This window comes from Setaria viridis, chromosome 7, assembly GCF_005286985.2.
Source record: "Setaria viridis chromosome 7, Setaria_viridis_v4.0, whole genome shotgun sequence".
NCBI classification, from domain to species: Eukaryota; Viridiplantae; Streptophyta; class Magnoliopsida; order Poales; family Poaceae; genus Setaria; species Setaria viridis.
This window is the reverse complement of record NC_048269.2, coordinates 17345173-17363594: the sequence shown is the minus strand read 5'-3', so window position 1 is coordinate 17363594 and position 18422 is coordinate 17345173. Positions and strand designations below refer to the sequence as shown.

Here is an 18422-nt window from a genome sequence, read left to right as displayed (position 1 = left end):
ATTTCTCTGAGAGGAGTATAGGATTGCAAATAATTTTATTGTTTCCAATGATCGAGAGCTGCTGAGCAGGCAGATTGGTAGATGCTTGATTTTAGCGTGCCATATTTTTTACGTTGTCCTTTAGTCTTTCTGACATTTGCTTGTCACTATTTTGTGGACACACTTGTTGCGCTCTGTTTCACTCTATGTTTTTGTGTTTCTCTGGCATGCAACTGCTTTGTAGTCCAAACAAATACCACTCCACGCATGATGGCTGCCAGCTTATATGCAAATTGTTTGTTCCGATCAACATGAGAATATGAGATTGGATTGAATTGAGATTTTGGAATTGGTACTGCATGAGAGCTCCCAGGAATACTGTGTGCAGGAAGGTGAATGTCTAGCTAATTTTGACTTTTAAAATCAGGATGCTTTTGTTTTTATGTTTCAATGGGGTTCTATTGCTTCATATTAGAGCCACTGATTAGGGAAAGTAGCTTTCCATGCCGATACACGCATGTAAATGCCACTAATCTTTGACGGTGTTTTCATGGTCAGTTGGGTCCCCTGTCATTGGGTCGTTTGATTTTTGTGCAATGTCGCAGATCACTAGCAGAAGGCTGGTAGTGAGGTAGGATTGGAAGAGGGAAGGGATGAGGAAGCTTAGTCTAGATAGAATTTTGGAAGGAAGTGTAGATTAGGCTCACCCATTTATAGTGGTGCCAAGCAGGGCCAGGCCAACGCCGCCGCTGCTGCATCGCCATCTTCTCTCCACGCCCCTTTCCATCAGGTAATTCTCTCCGGCGGCACGGGGCACCCAGAGGCCTGTTCTTCCTTGGATTAATCCTTCTTTTAAGTTATTCTTGTGTCTTTATTTTGGTGGTTGTGTCACCAGACTGATTGCTTGCTGCTAGAATGCTTTACTCCCTCCTGTCCTATCCTCATCACGTGGATACTGAAACTGCGGGGTAATTGATAATAAGTTCATAAGCAAATGCTTTTTGAGGTCACCTGTGCTCATGAATTAGAAAAGAGATCAATCCGGATGGGGAAGGGAGGTAGCAGGGTTCTTGATCGTGCCCCAGGCATTTCAGCACTAATCGCCCCTTCGGGCTCTGGCGCCGCTAGAATCAGGAGTATTTGCTTCGTTCTCTTCCTCTAACGCCCTTTTCTTTTGAAGTTTTTATCAAGGGAAGCAAGCTTTCTGCCGCTAACAATTGTATGTTTATCTTGGTCAATGGATTGAGAGTATGGGCATTATATTTTTCACTGTGTGTTGTGGTTTAGAATACTTCAATCGAAGTTGAGAAGCAATTTCAAGTTTCTACTTGCTGTGCAAATTGTAGTCAACTTCAATGTTGAAAAGTTGTAAGCGTAACACATCAGCTCGCAGCTTCACTCTTGTAGGTTTTCTGATTTTCTTATGGACGGCAAGAGTAAAGTCAAGAAGGAAATGGGTGCTCCTCAAAAGGTTAGTATCTCTTTTCCTTGGCTGTTCACAATGCCAGCTTCTTCCAGTTTATTGCTTACCATTGTTGTTTCTTGATGTAGGGGAGGACTATAATTTGCACGCAAAGTACCTGTGAAGAAAGCTGCCAAAATTGTTCCGAAAAAGTAGGTGATTGGTCCGTGTTACTTTTCTAAAACTTGGATAGCTTCCATTTAAAATTTGCTAGATTAGCAATTTCAGTGATGTGTAATTTGATTTACTCTAACTTGACAGGAAACCAGTTGAGGATAGCAGGGATGAAACCATCGATAAGGAATTTCTGATGAAACTTAAGGCATCACATGTACTAATCATTATATTTGGTCCTTCATTTGTTGTATCTGCGATCTTTTCACTTGATGCTTGGTTGATGTATACAATAATTTGTTTCATTTTGCAGATTACAGAACCCTTTTCTAGAAGAGTTAAAACTGAGGATAGGCGTAAGAATGCTTATTTATGTTCATTCCGTGCTTTATAGTCTAAACCTCGTCACCACCTAGTAAATTTGTTACTCCTACCTCTAAAAGAAGTGTTATCCCTGCAAGCTGATGTGCTCGCAGCTACTCCTGTGAATGGTTATTGATATATGTTGCATCACGTTGGATTGTCTTAAATTTTACTACATTGTGTTGTGCATGCACCGAACTCTTTCTTTCCAAGTCTTGAATTAGTGTACTAAAATTTAGTGCATGTAGTACAAGGTAACCAAGGATTTGTTACTGAGAAGGTTTATTCAGAAAAAAATCATTAGTTTCTTTCTAAATTGATAGATCCAATTGTTATAATTATCAAACTAGTATCTCGTTGGTGTTTATAAATATACAATTTTTTTAATATTGGTGGGGATTATTTATTTTATTTCTGATGCACATCTAGCTAACGATGTATTGCTCTGTTTGCATAGCAGCCGGACACAAGTTGCATTTGGACAAGGAAATTCTTCTTACGCAAGATCATTTTCTATGCCAAAACATTCTAAAGGTATTGGTGGAAGATATTTATCTTCATTGCTTATGACTCTAAACCGTTCACTAAGCGTCGCAATTCTGAAAAATTGGATTAGTCTGCTGGCTGGGTTGCAAATTTTGGTTTTCTCTTTTAAAAGAACATAGAATATATGTAATGCTTGTTTGCACATACAGATTGCTGTATTTGGACCTTAATAACTATCTTTGTTTCCATTTCATATGAAGATGAAGAGAAGTTAACAAAAGAATATGCAGAGCCATGGGTGAGTAAAGATCAGATTACTAATTCAGATCGCTTCCTAACCTTATCCATTGATTTCCTTTTTTATTACAAGACTATACCCATACTGATTATCCTGTTACTCTCCCATTAAGGAGGCCCTACTCTGGAAATCCTGGTATGCTGTTGTCTTTGTAGTGAAATTGCAAGAATTTTTCTTCAACTGAACCTTTACACCCTTCCTACATTCCTAATGCAGAAATTCTTGATGAGGAAGAATTTGGAGAATCTTCTGCAAGCAGAGCTCAAGATGCTATAACCGCAGCGGAAGAGCTTGGATTAATGGTACGTCGCAGATTCCAACACCGTTTTTTTATTATATGTATTAATTATTAAAGCAAAATCACTTTGCAAGCTCAATTGTGTACACTAAGAATCAACATTGAACTGCTTAAAACTAATATAGTTTTACAGGCCGTGGCCATTGCTGCCCTTACACATGTCCTGTGTTGACAGGATCGATCAGATGAATCACAATTGCTCTTCATCCAGTTGCCGTCTTCCCTTCCTTTACCAGTGCAGCCACAATCAATTGTTGAGCCTAATAAAGCTTCCGAGGAGAGACGTTAGGGCATGAGGCTGAAGCATCCCCACATTAGCGGAGACTAAATGTGATACAAATATCAGTCCCAGGAGGCTGATAACACATTTATTCAACAGATGGTTCATAAACCATACAACTTCCGAGGGAGCGGGCGCGAAAGCCACGCCAAAATGATAAGTAAATAAACAACAGCAGTGAGCCAAGCTACTGTCAAGAGACAGCACTCGAGACTACACGACAGCGGAAGCATTCTGCAAAGGCCAACACCACAGGCAGCGTTGGGTGCGGAAGCGACCTTCTACTCGAAATCCTCGGCGACGAAGTCTAGGTCTTCCTCTGAAGCAACAAAACATGGGTGAGTACAAAAGTACTCAACAAGTCCAACCCCATCCACGGAGGGGGATACAATCAAGAATATGCACATGATATACAAGGATAAGGCTAAGGTTTATTTGCTATAAAGCTAGGTTTTTCAACACATGCAGGGGTTCATTTTCGAAAGGGTTTTCACAAAACATTTTCTTTGGTAACAGAATCAATAAGAGGGGTTGATCCTACACAAAGGATCCAATTTTTAATGCTACTGGACTCCCCGTCCACAGTAGCTCACAGCACAACTACCGGACACCTTCCAAAATTCCACTCACACCCTGGAAACCATACATCACCCAAACACTCATTATGTGTCCAAGCCGTAACTCGTCCAATGCCGTGGACACGGCTACCCGGATAGGTTTTAACTCTGCAGAGGTTGTACACTTTACCCACAAGTAGGGTACCGCAGCACGATCACCTTAGTGTCGGTGCAGATCGTATCAAAGCCATTACCCACCATAGCTAAGACTGACTAGCCAACACGGAAGCACCCAAGGGGTTAACGACCTTCCAACGAGATCTTAATCGGGATCTAAGTTCACAAAGTTTTTAGTTCTTCTTCATAGTCTCCCATTGCTCACCAGCTCTCCTGATGGCTAACAGGCCGGCTAGTGGGATTTATGCTAAGCCGCCGCCCACACAACGGTCGAGTGGTTGCACGATAGTGGGTTAGGCAAGATGGCACATCAACTCAGTCCTTAACTGTGACAAGATGGATATCTCCCAACCTTGCTCAACCATAAAGGTACGAACCCAACTTATTGGCATTTCACACAAGAAACACCCATCCATCTCATCTAAGCATTTCTTTCCTTTATTTCCAAAAACCCATTTTTCTCATTTGAAAACACTCACACATTTATCCATTAAATAAACCATTGTAGTTATGATTGAATTGAGTAACAAGGTCCTAAGCATTCTAGCAGTAATTATCATCCAAACAGAGCAAATCATATTTAGAGATAATTATAGGACAAACAAGGAATATTCATACCAATCAAGGGGTGGCTATCCAACCGTGTTTCAGCAGTAAAACAATATGCAATTTTATAAAACGGGCCAATAGGTTGTGTTTGAAAAACTAGGAATAAATATGCATCAAAGGGTGAGATTGAACTTACCGTCCTCGTAGTTGGCTGGGAGTTCTTACTCACGGTGCTGGTCCTCGGGCTCGGGCTCGTGGTCAAACTCCTCCTTGTGCTCCTCCTCGGGTACACCGCGATCTACGATACACACAATCGGGCACACAATAAATAAAAGAAAATTAAAGTTTTACCCGTTGAGCTTCGAACAGAGGACGCGTACGGAAAATAGAAGGAATGAGTATTTTTCATGAGATTTGGATATGACTTGGTGGAGGTATATTGCAGGATGCCGTGGTCGAATTTGGGATTAATCGGAGGAAGTTCGGCGCATGAAATGACGAGATAACTGTGTGTTAGGGGCTTAAAATAAGGTTTAGGACTGAACTACGAGAAACCAGGGATCTATTTGTAAATACTTTTAGGAGGTGGAAGGGCTGATCTGTGAAACAGACTTTGAGAGAGGTGGGAGGGTTATTTCGCGAATAGGAGAAAGCAGAGGGTTAGATCGAAATTGGGGGGTGTTTTTCCCCTTCTTCTTCCCCTGTACCGAGATAGAGAGATGGGGGAGGGGTGGGTCCAGCGGCTGCCGGCTGGCCATGGCTTGCCGGCGGTGAGATTGGACGGCGGGGGAAGGTGGAGGAAGGTGAGGGGAACCCGTTTTGCCCCTTACCTTGGAGATTCGGTGATGGAAGGGGGGCGGCCGTCGGTGGATAGGGAGGCGGCGGCGCATGGGAGAGGGGACGGCGCTCCTGGCGACCGTGTCGCGTAGGGGGAGGTAGGGCTTGGTGGCAAGGGAGGTGGGGATGTGGAGGCCGGGCGTTGAGGCCCTTTTATGACCGGTGGGCGGAGGAAACAACGACGGCGTCGTGGGGACCAGGGCCGGCGAGTGGTGCGGCAGGTGGCGGTAGGGGCCGGCGGCGGTGCCTGGCGTGGTGGGGACCAAGCAGGCGCGGCGTCGGGGTGCGGCGCCGGTGGTAGGGGACGCCGGGAGGTGAGCGGCGGGGCTCGGCACCGGCGCTCTGTGTGCCAGAGCGGCAGGGCCGAGTGTGTGCTGGGGAGGGGGGCTCGGTCGTGCGCACGGCAGGAGGGGCCGGGGTGGCCGGGCGCTAGAGAAGGAGAAGGCGCTGGGGGGGCCAGGGGAGGTAGGCGTGCGGCCAGCCAGGAAGAGGGAGGAGGAAGAAAGAAGAAGGAAGAAGGAAGAAGAAGAAAGGAAGAAAGAGAAGGAAAAAAATAAAAGAGAAAAAGAAAGGGAGAGTCGGCGCTGATTACGGAGAACGGTCGGAGCACGCACGGCGGTTTGTCGACCAGCACGTGGTGAAATTTGCGGAGAGGATAAAAAGGATGGTTGTCGGCTTTGGGTGCCGAGACGGCAAAATCGCCGGGAAAATTAGATTTTCGGGAGCTCAACGGTAAAAAGATTTTGAAAACAAATTTTAGCGGGTGATTTAAGTTGGTGACTTTTACGAATGTTACAGAGGCTATCATCACATTGTGGCTCGAAACTCAAGGATCTGCCTGGGGGTTATATTGGGAAGATACTTGTATATAAGAGTGGTAAAGTGAAGATGAAAGTCGGAGACACGCTATTTGATGTGAGTTTCAAAACTGGAAGTAGTTCTGTTTTCTGTCTAGATTTTTCATGCAGTACTCAAGAAGTTACAATGAACAAATTGTGCAGGTTTCTTCTGGCTCAAATTGCAAGTTTGTCCAGGAAGTTGCAGCAATGGACACCAGAGAAAAGCATTGCTGCGCGGTGGGGGAGATGAATAAGCACGCTGTTATCACCCCCGATATTGACTACCTGCTTGGTTCTGTAGACAAGATGGAAGAATAGCCCATTCATTTCTTTTGGGTAAAAAGCCATCATGACCATATGCCACATTGCAAGGGACTATTTAGTTTTGTTTCTACATAGAACAATATGGAGTTTACTCTTCCAGAAACTCGAGGGGGTCTCAGCACAACAATTTTGAGTTGCAAAATAAATATGGCAAACAATAAGGAGTCAGAGACACGGTCTCAAATAAAGGAGGCAATCACAAATAGGTCAGTGTCTAAGGGGAAAAACTAATTATGGATCAAATATATCTGCCCTGCTTTATTGAAAACCACATGGTCCGAGTTGGGGACACCTACTAACAAAAGCGCTTACTATCTATGAGATGTGGAGCTAAAAGGATTTTTTAAATATTATATTATTATGATTATTGCACACTTTTTGCTAGTGAAGTGAAGATTAATATATTTGCATTTTGCAATAATGCGTTTCACGTTACATTTTTGAGATTTGAAACTCGATGTTTGATCCCAGTTTTCTTGTGACCAAATGATCTTGTTTTGCAAGTCTTTTCATAACAAAAACTCTTGTTTTTTCAAATTATGGTGTAAAACCTACGATAAAACGTGTCACCGTGTGATTGCTGCTAGTTGATTTGGTGCTGACCCAAAAGAAGGCCCAATAGGCTGGGCCTGGCAGGCCTAAAATTGCAATCACGGCCGAATCGTTGAGTATGTATTCTAATCCTAGAGGCGCATCTTGAACCAGTTTTTTGAACTTTTTCTTTAAAAAAATATGACCCCGTTTCTATTAAAACTTTGTTTTAAAGCCATGTTTCGTTTAATCAAGATAATGATTAGTCACAAGAGATCTACATCATTTGGTGCACACATGCACAAATTTTTAGCTTTGTAAATGAAACTAGTTTAAATAATTTTGAGAACAAAAAATAAAGAAGTACTAGTTCTGGAACTAAATTGACATGGAAGTGAAATTTTAAGCTCAAAATTCATTCAATCCCTGCAAACGTGCACCAAAACTATTTTGTGCCGGTCTATGTGGTTCTGTGCATATGTGCAGCAAAAATATTGATCTGGATGATAGTAAATAGTTTTCTAAAAATTTTAGGAACTATATATTACTCATACATATTTTCTTTTGTCCAATTTTTGACAATGGCTTCCACACTTTTGTCGGTGCTTTTCACGCAAACCATACATGCATGTACTTACTACATCCGTTTTTATTTAAATGACATCTGGACAAACAAACTAAGAATTGAAATAAATGTTGACGATGCAGGTCAGCTACAAACCATACATACGTGTACTTACTACCTTCGTTTTATGTTTAAATGACGTCCGAACAAAAACTTTCACCTGTTGTGAAGAATTTTCAAATTTTAAAGATCGAGCCTATTCACCCCCTTTAAGCATCACACGATCCTTTCAAAGTAGTTGTGTTTTCTATCTAGGTTTTCCATGCAGTACTCAAGAAGTCATAATGAACAAATTGTGCAGGTTTCTTCTGGCTCGAATTGCAAGTTTGTCTAGGAAGTTGCAGCAATGGACACTAGAGAAAAGCATTGCTGCGCCGTGGGGAGATCAATAAGCGTGCTGTTATCACTCCCGATATTGACTACTTGCTGGGTTCTGTTGACAAGATGGAAGAATAGCCCATTCATTCTCAGCACAACAATTCAATTTTGAGTTGCAAAATAAATATGGCAAACAATAAGGAGTCAGAGACAAGGTCTCAAACAAAGGAGGCAATCACAAATAGGTCAGTGTCTCAGGGGAAAACTAATTATGGATCAAATGTATCTGCCCTGCTTTATTGAAAACCACATGGTCCGAGTTGGGGACACCTACTAACAAAAGCACTTACTATTTATGAGATGTGGAGCTAAAAGGATTTTTAAAATATTATATTTTTATGATTATTGCACACTTTTTGCTAGTGAAGTGGAGATTAATATATTTGCAATTTGCAATAATGCGTTTAACATACATTTTTGAGATTTGAAACTGGATGTTTGATCCTAGTTTTCTTGTGACCAAATGATCTTGTTTCGCAAGTCTTTTCATAACAAAAACTCCTATTTTTTCAAATTATGATGTAAAACCTACGATAAAACGTGTCACCGTGTGATTGCTGCTAGTTGATTTGGTGCTGGCCCAAAAGAAGGTCCAATAGGCTGGGCCTGGCAGGCCTAAAATTCCAATCACGGCCGAATCGTTGAGTATGTGTTCTAATCCTAGAGGCGCATCGTGAACCAGTTTTTTGAACTTTTTCCTTAAAAAATATGATCTAGTTTCTATTAAAACTTTCTTTTAAAGACATGTTTCGTTTAATCAAGATAATGATTAGTCACAAGAGATCTACAGCATTTGGTGCACACATGCACAAAGTTTTAGCTTTGTAAATAAAACTAGTTTAAATAATTTTTGAGAAAAAATAAAGAAGTACTAGTTCTGGGACAAAATTGACATGCAAATGAAATTTTAAGCTCAAAATTCATTCAATCCCTGCAAACCGTGCACCAAATTCTATTTTGTACCAATCTATGTGCATATGTGCAGCAAAAATATTGATCTGGACGATAGTAAGTAGTTTTCTCAAAATTTTGGGAACTGTATATTACTCATACACATTTTCTTTTGTCCAATTTTTGACAATGGCTTCCTCACTTTTGTCGGTGCTCTTCACGCAAACCATACATACATGTACTTACTACATCCGTTTTTATTTAAATTCAAACAAGCTAAGAATTGAAATAAATGTTGACGATGCAGGTCAGCTACAAACCATACATACATGTAGTTTACTACCTCCGTTTTTTTTTAAATGACGTCCGAACAAAAGCTTCCACCTGTTACGAGTGCAAATTCTGGTCGGGAGCATCAATTATTCGTGAACGGAGGTAGTACAATTTAGGAATTCAAAGTCTATCTTTTGAAAGAATTTAAAAGGAGGCACTATTTTATCCTTTAATTAATATACAACATGTGCCAAACAAGAACCTGCCCGGTTACACCTTCCCAATGATTAATTCTGGGCCAATGGATTAAGCCTCGTGGATCAAAAATTGAAGCTGAAATTCAGCTGGCGTCGATGCAACAGCAGGCAGACCAGCATAGTACAGGCCGAGTCTGAGAAGAGAGGACAGGAAAACGAGCAAGCAAGAACCCTAGCCTAGCTTCACAACACGGCAGGCCCAGGACAGAACAGAATTACCGAAGTGCCCCTCGCCATTTAACCATCTCATCCCCTCACCTCCCCGACGGCGACTCCCCTCGAGCTCGCCCTCCTCCCCCCGCCTCGCTACCGTCGCCCGCTCTTCCCCGGCCAGCGATCCCGATTCAACTGGTAAGCCCCCGATTCCGTTGCGCCCCGCGGTTCCCTTACCCAGTTGCCCGCGGGCCGGCCGGTCGGCCTCCCGCGCGGCGCTGGGGTTTGCTGCTGAATCGGCGAGTCGGAGGAGCCAGGGACAGGATGGGAGGCGGCCGGCTGCCTTGCGTGGTGTACTGATGCGACTGTCACGGCGCTGGCTCGCGGTTTGTTCCTGGTTTAGGTTTTTTTGGCTGTGGGAGGCCCGGATTGCAGTCCGGGCGTTGGGCGCACGGGGTGTGGGTATCACAAAATCGTTCCTTGATCGAGGAGAGCTCCATTTCGGTGCCGTCAAGCGGCCTGATTGGCGAAATTCGAGTGGAGTGGACTTTTGAGGTCAATAGTGAAGATTATTTCTCTGGTAGGAGTATAGGATTGCAAATAATTTTATTGTTTCCAATGATCGAGAGCTGCTGAGCAGGCAGATTGGTAGATGCTTGATTTTAGTGTGCCATATTTTTTACATTGTCCTTTAGTCTTTCTGACATTTGCTTGTCACTATTTTGTGGACACACTTGTTGCGCTCTGTTTCACCCTATGTTTTTGTGTTTCTCTGGCATGCAACTGCTTTGTAGTCCAAACAAATACCACTCCACGCATGATGGCTGCCAGCTTATATGCATATTGTTTGTTCTGATCAACATGAGAATATGAGATTGGATTGAATTGAGATTTTGGAATTGGTACTGCATGAGAGCTCCCAGGAATACTGTGTGCAGGAAGGTGAATGTCTAGCTAATTTTGACTTTTAAAATCAGGATGCTTTTGTTTTTATGTTTCAATGGGGTTCTATTGCTTCATATTAGAGCCACTGATTAGGGAAAGTAGCTTTCCATGCCGATACACGCATGTAAATGCCACTAATCTTTGACGGTGTTTTCATGGTCAGTTGGGTCCCCTGTCATTGGGTCGTTTGATTTTCGTGCAATGTCGCAGATCACTAGCAGAAGGCTGGTAGTGAGGTAGGATTGGAAGAGGGAAGGGATGAGGAAGCTTAGTCTAGATAGAATTTTGGAAGGGAGTGTAGATTAGGCTCACCCATTTACAGTGGTGCCAAGCATTTAGCTAGGTACTAGGTTCTACTGCTTCAGTTATCATATTGTGCGTTAACCTTGTTTCTGGGAGCAGGACAAAATTTTCGTTGTTTAAGGCAGCATGGGTATCAGTGAATTGCTTCCAGTCGTATTAGTCTTGTCCTTTGTTTCAAAGATGCATAGAAATGTCACTGTGTGGACACAAATTTTATATGAGGTCACCATGTTGCTTTCCCTTGTAGTGATAGCACTTTAAAATTCGCCATTGCTTAACTAATCAGTCAGAATTAGATGCTGTTAACAAATTAATGTACTTTTGTACCAGCTAATAAGAACGCAGCTGTATCTGGAACAAATAAATCTACTTTTGCTGCTGCTGTCTTGGTCGAAACCTACTTACCATTTTCATTGTGCCAACAATTTGCATGTATCATGCATGGTGTTGGTCAAAATTAGGAAAGCTAACAGCATCCACCCCGCCGTTACTTTTCTTTTGGTTGCTGGAGGTGGTATGAGAGTATCTATTAACAATGACAATTGAGTAATAGGCTCGATATGTATGTTTCACCTTGACCCCTAAGTGTAGACTGTGTTTTCTGTTCGCATAATCCCGCTAATAAAAGTGTGGTCTGAAAAGCTGAGTTAAACTGCCATCAGTGCAGTTCCTGTTTTAACAGGAAAAGAGTTACATATGGCCTTCCCACTTTGCTGTTGTTCTGGGCCTATCCAGTTTGTTGTTACCATGATCATATCATCAGCTTCGTGTTGTATTACTCATTGTTGTTTCTGTGTTCTGCCTCATGTAGTGATATACTGAGATAGGACTGAATCGCTTCTTGGAGTTGAATATGATCAAGACAATGAAGACACTATAGATGCAAAGTTTGCTGCTAGCTTGGTAACCTTGAAGATGATCGAAGAGTCATCATCTCCAGCATTGGATGCTGACAGGATAGAAGTTCCTTCACCGAAGGAAGAAAATAATTCAACAAATTCTGAAGCTGCTACAGATACTGAAGACTTTGAAATCAGTGACGACGATGATGATGACCGCAACCACAAGCACCGAAGACGGGAGGCTAGACCACAATCTGATGATAATACAGAGGAGCAACATCCAGGGATCTCTATCAAAAAAAGGAGCAGGGTTTCTGGTAATGGGCAACCGTTTGGCGGAGCTGGTTCTCAAGGCGAATCACAGAAGGATTTTATGCCAAAATTCAAGAGGCGTCCCGGAGCAGGAGCTCACAGTCGAGCGCCTAGAGTGAACCAATCCTTCCGAGCCGATTCATCAGCTTCTGTTGCTGCTCGCCCTCCACGAGGAAGAGGACGGAATGGTGCACCCTGGACTCAGCATGACCCAAGATTTAACACCCTTGATATGATGGATTTTGCATCCCAGATGGCTCCACAAGGACCACCTGCACACCCTAGCTTATTTATGGGCGCTGCATTGCCAAGTGGTCCATATGGATTTATGCCTGGAATGCCTCATGGAATTTTGGATCCAATCCACCCACTTGGGATGCAAGGTCCTATTCAGCCTGCAGTATCTCCTTTGATTGATCTTGGCCTGCCTCGTCAACGCTGTAGAGACTTTGAGGAACGTGGATTTTGCCTGAGAGGGGATATGTGCCCCATGGAGCATGGTGTTAATAGAATTGTTGTTGATGATATGCAGGTATATCTATTTCACACTCTTCATAATCATCTGCATACTATCCTGTATTCTTTTGCTTATCTGATGTGTTCCATCATAACTTCGTAGGGATATTCTTGTGAGATTTACATATTTAATGGATCCAGATTAATTCCTGTATATATATATATATGTATGTATGTATGTATGTATGTATGTATGTATGTATGTATGTATGTATGTATGTATGTATGTATGTATGTATGTATACATATTTTGAGTCACAGTGCCATGGCTATGTTGTGCCAACATAACTGTAGCCTTGAAAGGCACACCCTGAACTATGTTATATCAGTTATCACTAATCTGAGCTGTGAATCTTGTGATCATACTAACAATACCCCTATCCAAAATCCGAACTGAGAAATCCTGTTGAATTTTATATCATACCACAATTAACTTTGGCATGCCTTGGACCTTTTTCTTCGCTGTAGCATTTTACCTTCTGGTTGTTATTTTGCTTGAGTTGTTTTTTTAATATAAAAGATTAAACTGTTATGGGTGGCAAAGTTCCTCTGGTCAAGTACTACTAGATAATCTTTTGTCCTGCGGTAAAGACATTGAATTTGATATAATCTCTTTATCACTTTGCAGAGTCTCTCGCAATTCAATCTTCCAGTATCTGTTCCAAATACTCAAGGACTGGGAATCCAAAATGAGGGAGGTACTGGTTCGGTCAGTAAAAGTGTTCCTGCAAAAGAGGTCAAATCTGGTGTTGCAAGCGACGCAGTAAAGCTAAATGGAAGCACCACTTCAGCTGTTGCTGATGCTGATGTATATGATCCTGATCAGCCTCTATGGAACAATGAACACCCAGAAGCTTCATGTGCTGGTTTTGTACATACTGATGCTGGAATGTGGAATCCTGAATCCTCAGGCTATGAAATGGGGCAGGAGCATTCAAACCAGGTTTTTGCTACTGATGGTTCGCAGGGTTTGAAGTCTTCTGTTTGGGGGCGGATAGCATCAAAGAGAAAATCAGGGACTAGTAACACAGCTAAAATTACATCAACAAGTACCACCGGAAACCAAAAAAGTGATTATGATGAGATGGCTCCCAGCACGACCCAATCAAAGTCTGCTGCTGCTAAGGATACTAATGGTCAGTCCAATTCGAGAATATATGGAGACGTGGGCCGGCAAAGTAATCGAGCTGCTCACAAAGCATCCCGTACACTTTATGTACATGGAATTCCCCAAGAAAACAACAGATGGGAGGCCCTTCTCTCGCATTTTCAGAAGTTTGGTCAAGTAATAGATATTTATATCCCATCTAACAGTGAAAAAGCTTTTGTCCAGTTCTCAAAAAGAGAAGAAGCAGAAGCTGCCCTGAAAGCTCCGGATGCTGTTATGGGCAACCGCTTTATAAGGCTATGGTGGGCCAACAGAGATAGGATTCCTGATGAGGGAGAGGGTAGAATCCCTGCAAAGTCTTCCCAATCGTCTACTATGCTGGCCAATTCTGCCCCTCAACCATCTTATCCCAACAGAGTCAAGGAAAATGTTCAATTAGCTCCAAGGCCCAGTTCTGGATCTTCTGCTGAACCATTGAGTTCTGGTACAGGTTCTAAAACGCTATCGACAAGCAGTATAAAACCAATACCCAATGCTCCAAAAAGGCATGAAAGTCTAGAACTACTGGAAGAACTTCGCAAAAAACAGGAGATCTTAGCTCAGAAGCGTGATGAGTTCCGCCGCCAGTTAGAGAAACTTGCAAAACAAGTACTTACTTTTCTTTCCCTAAAGTGGCTTAAATTTTATTGTGTACTGTGATTTTTTGTTGTTAGGTGAATAGACTTTTCTTTAGTAGGAACAGGCTGAGTGTTTATACTAAAAATTTTCCTATTAGTTGCACTTTTTAGCTGTTTCTGCTGCTGATTTCTAATAAGTGAACAACTATATTGCAGAAAGGTTCAGCTAATTCAGTTAAGCATGCCGAGGCCAGTGGAAAAGAAGTTGCTTCAAATGATGCATCAAAAGTAAAAGATGCAAGGTCCATGAGCGCCAGGGCTGAAGGATCACAGGAAGTTGCTGGATCATTGGAAAAGCAAAGCTCTGGAGAGTTGGCTTCATGCTCTCAAAAATCTGCTGAGATATCCACACAGAAATCAGCAGTGGTTACGAAGCAGACTACTCTGTTAGTACCTCCACAGAATAGGTTTAAGCTTGACAATCGAACCACATCATTCAGAATTCTTCCACCTTTGCCGTCTGAAATTGCAAATGTAAGTTCAGCATCCAACCACGTGCTATTCTGAGATCGATAAATGATATGGTGCCATTTTGAGATAATTTTATCTGTGGAGCTCAACATTTTTCAGTCAAAATCGAAGATAAGCATATGCATGAACTTTTGTGGATATCTTAGCGCATACTATTTGCACTCTTTAGCTGAATTTTTGGCATCCTTGCCATCGCAAAATTAATTTAAGAAACAGTCTTGTATCTATATTTAGTGGCAAGATTCGAGGAAAATCAGTCATCCATCTGTGCAACTGATGGCAACAAGTTCTCTTTTTTTTTCATAAAAGAACTCACCTTTCCCTTTTGGCAAAAAAAACTGTGTTGATATTCTCATGCTGCATTTTGTGTTGATGTGTTTGATTACAGGCTGTTCAGTTTATTTCTGATGCCTTTAACTATTTTTATTTACAGGAATCTATCTTGGCAGACCATTTCTCATCATTTGGGGAGCTTTCATCTGTTGTCCTGGAACATACTGAAGCCCATAACCATGATGCAACCTTAAAACCATCTCTGAGTTGTTCAGCATGTGTGACTTACACAACACGGCAATCAGCTGAGAAAGCATTTATTGGTGGTAAATCTTGTAAAGGGCATACTCTACGGTTTATGTGGTTAACGGCATCTCCTGGCTCAAATAACCATTCTAGACCTCAGAATACTTCAATTCCTATCAGGGCCTCCAGCCCTGTTGGGAAAATCTCATCTACTGCCGCATCTTGTACGGCAGCCATTCCTCATAATAAATCCATTTCGACTGCCGAAAGTGCAAAGACTTCTCCAGTTGGAATTTCCAAAGCTTCAGGTTCTAGTTCCTCTCTATCGTCAAATGATGAGTGTCCTCCTGAACATGGTTCAACAAGGGATGTTATCTCAGATTCTGCCCTTCCACAATGAGGTATGTTGCACTGATTATGAATTATCATACGGTTCTTGAAATGGTTACATTTGAATTTGTTGCCAATTACACAATGTGTTGTTTTTTAACATAGGCATGACCCCAAAATACAATTTCTTTACTAACATACGCAATATATTTGAACAAAATGGTAAAAGTATATGTCATGAATTATGTTTCAGCGAGTTAATTTCTTTTTGTAAGTCCAATCAAAATATATTCATTAAGAGATCGATACCAAAGTTAAAAAAAAATTGTCTACGCTCGCTCATTCCAGAATTCTTTTTTTTTATTGGAGGGAGTATGTTCTAGGTCATCGGCACTTTGTTACATGCATGATTTCAGGATTGTTTTTTTTCCACTTGTCTACCTGCCAAATAGTTCATGTGAAAAGGAAATCACTGATGCTGGCAAAGTATGCCGTAATTTTGTGTGTAGCAGTACCACCCTCTTGGTAGTATGCAGTGTTTCAAACATGATCTCATCTGGCTTGTTCCCTCCAGTGCCCAGCCTGCATATGCATGGAGGCCATCAGTAGCACAGCAACTAGAGTAATTTGAAATTTAACCACCGACCCACCCCAAGTGACCCCCTTGTATAAGGGGAGCTCAATAGGTAGGGCTGCTTATTGCAGATAGGTTGTCTGATATTTTCATAGTATAACAAGGAATGCTATGATATTAAATTATATGCAGTTGAGATGGTAGTTGTTTCCTGTTCTTTATAATTAATTCCAGTAGCCTTATATTACCTTTATTGGTTCAGAAGTCCGAATATAATGATTGATATGTTAATCTTGCCAGAGGGGACATAACATGCTTCATAAAGCACTATGCTTAGCTTGTCCAGTTTCCAATACCTTGTCATTCATTCAAGTTTTCCATGTTAAAAAATACACAAAGTCTGCATGTTCTTCCCTTATTCAGCACTGTTGTATGCATCTTCTATAGTTGTCTAGAATGGGGCTCAGTTATTTAAGCACACCAATGGTTAGTACACAGTTTTAAATTCTCTGAAGCAACTGGATCAAAATCATGCATTCTGCCTTAGCCTAGACTTCTATTTGCATTAACACACATGATATTGGCTGCTGATTGCCTTTTACATTTTTTTGTGTGTTTTTACACATTTATCTTCTGTCCTGTTGCCCTTTCTTTTGCCTCCCTATTGTACTGCAAGCTGTTTCATAAAATATATTCCTGAGTTATTGCAGACTATTCCTCCTGCTGGTGTATTCAAACATGTTACCCCCGATGCATAATGCAATACATTATTTTATTGTTTATATATCTTTATGTGCACGATCCATGATAGGATCATCTGTGAGCTTAGTCAGCTGCCAAAATTGATTTTAGAGACACATTTGCCTACACAACAAGTCCGCTGTGATGTATCAAAGAACTACTAGTGTGCAAGGCTCTCACATAAAACCTGGTTCCATCCAACTCCCGCTATCTCCTTGTCTTACCCCCACACAGTTGGGGGATCTTTGAGTGTCTTTATTTTAGTTCACAAGCAGTGAGACACCTCAGCTGCTGACAGGTTGGCAAGGGGCATTATGCATGTTCGCACTCATCTTGGTGACTGAGTGTCCCCAATGAACGCCTGTCTCACTGCATGTGGTCCAACCAAGACAACAGATTACAGAAGTCTGGATGCAACCTTTTTTTTTGTATGCACGATACTTGATACTTTTTGTTGCCTTTTTACAATTCTTTTGTTGTTTCATACATGGCACATTGGCACAAGACTTGTAGTCTGTGCAATCCGCTCAAGCTGCTATTGTTTGCGTGTTTACATATCCTAATAAGCCCCTGTCTCTTCTTTAGTTTTTTCTGTTTTTTTTCTTGTCTTTTTAATTGTTTCCCCCTTTTTTTTCTAAAACAATTGGCATGCTAATGTGTTTTTTTTTCCACAGGTTGATGGTGGTCGGACGAGTTGGTGTTCAGAAGCTTGGATTTGGTGGCTTGGTTGTTACATAAATCTGCACCTAGCCAAATTCCCCTGCACATTTCAAGTTATTGGAAGATCTTTTGAAGACCTTGGTATGAATTTTGGGGCAGCATGGGTAAGACCCATAAAAGGGAAAGCGGATGGTTAAGAAAAAGAATTCAAATGTACACTGGGCCTTTTACCGACATTGGGAATCACTGCCAAATCTTCTCATTCTCCACGAGAAAAAAAATGAGGTGTGCTAGATCATCTGTGCACCTCAGTATGGAGTAGCATTATGCTGAAAGCAGTTAATGTTATGCTAGTTCTGTAGATTGTAGCTCCTTGCTGAAAGCAGCTCTGTGTGGATTCTGTTATGACTTGTGAGCTCACTGAACACCAAACTCGTAACCCCATCTAGGCTCTCATCCCCAAAACTTCTGTTGTGCATACCAAACTGATAGGGCATACGTAACTGACCCATTCAATGCAAATTTTGTGTTTACTTGTCATCTTTCGTGTTAAGTCTATCTTTTATAACCCGTGTGATTTCATTTTTTTTCTCTGAATTCATATTTAAATTAGCTGGAAACGGATCCTCCACACCCCAGAAAAAGGGAAAAATATTGAAAAGAAAAGGAAGATTCTTATCGTTGGTGTTGTGGCGGTTTCGAATGTTTATTCGCCGTCAAAAAGATTGAAACCTATGGACATGCAACTGCCTT

The 18422-nt window shown here is 41.7% G+C and overlaps 2 protein-coding genes across 5 annotated transcripts; both read left to right on the top strand.

Moving 5' to 3' along the window:
- Nucleotides 1-38: 38 nt before the first annotated feature.
- On the top strand, nt 39-5282 carry LOC117863332 (uncharacterized). Of its 3 annotated transcripts, XM_072295416.1 has the most exons (9): nt 39-1450; nt 1531-1593; nt 1703-1772; nt 1869-1911; nt 2379-2452; nt 2665-2702; nt 2815-2837; nt 2919-3004; nt 3176-5282. In XM_072295416.1, the coding sequence occupies exons 6-9, from the start codon at nt 2689-2691 to the stop codon at nt 3287-3289; spliced, it is 237 nt and encodes a 78-aa protein (XP_072151517.1). In that variant the 5' UTR covers nt 39-1450; nt 1531-1593; nt 1703-1772; nt 1869-1911; nt 2379-2452; nt 2665-2688; the 3' UTR covers nt 3290-5282. The 3 variants fall into 3 exon arrangements, with proteins under 3 accessions (XP_072151517.1, XP_072151519.1, XP_072151518.1); XM_072295418.1 differs by having other exon boundaries at nt 1869-2452; XM_072295417.1 differs by having other exon boundaries at nt 1703-2452.
- Nucleotides 5283-9699: 4417 nt separating this feature from the next.
- Nucleotides 9700-18209, top strand: LOC117865022 (zinc finger CCCH domain-containing protein 27). 2 transcript variants are annotated; one of them, XM_034749100.2, is made up of 7 exons: nt 9700-9869; nt 10466-10613; nt 11731-12605; nt 13218-14345; nt 14531-14848; nt 15279-15765; nt 17684-18209. In XM_034749100.2, the coding sequence occupies exons 3-6, from the start codon at nt 11835-11837 to the stop codon at nt 15762-15764; spliced, it is 2703 nt and encodes a 900-aa protein (XP_034604991.1). In that variant the 5' UTR covers nt 9700-9869; nt 10466-10613; nt 11731-11834; the 3' UTR covers nt 15765; nt 17684-18209. The 2 variants fall into 2 exon arrangements, with proteins under 2 accessions (XP_034604991.1, XP_034604990.1); XM_034749099.2 differs by lacking the exon at nt 10466-10613.
- Nucleotides 18210-18422: the final 213 nt, after the last annotated feature.

Coding starts and splice junctions, on each gene's coding strand:
- LOC117863332 (XM_072295416.1), top strand. Junction 2,838..2,918: donor GCCCTACTCTGGAAATCCTG/GTATGCTGTTGT, acceptor TTCCTAATGCAG/AAATTCTTGATGAGGAAGAA. Junction 3,005..3,175: donor CGGAAGAGCTTGGATTAATG/GTACGTCGCAGA, acceptor CTGTGTTGACAG/GATCGATCAGATGAATCACA.
- LOC117865022 (XM_034749099.2), top strand. CDS start 11,835: ATGATCGAAGAGTCATCATCTCCAGCATTGGATGCTGACAGGATAGAA. Junction 14,346..14,530: donor TAGAGAAACTTGCAAAACAA/GTACTTACTTTT, acceptor ACTATATTGCAG/AAAGGTTCAGCTAATTCAGT. Junction 14,849..15,278: donor TGCCGTCTGAAATTGCAAAT/GTAAGTTCAGCA, acceptor TTTTATTTACAG/GAATCTATCTTGGCAGACCA.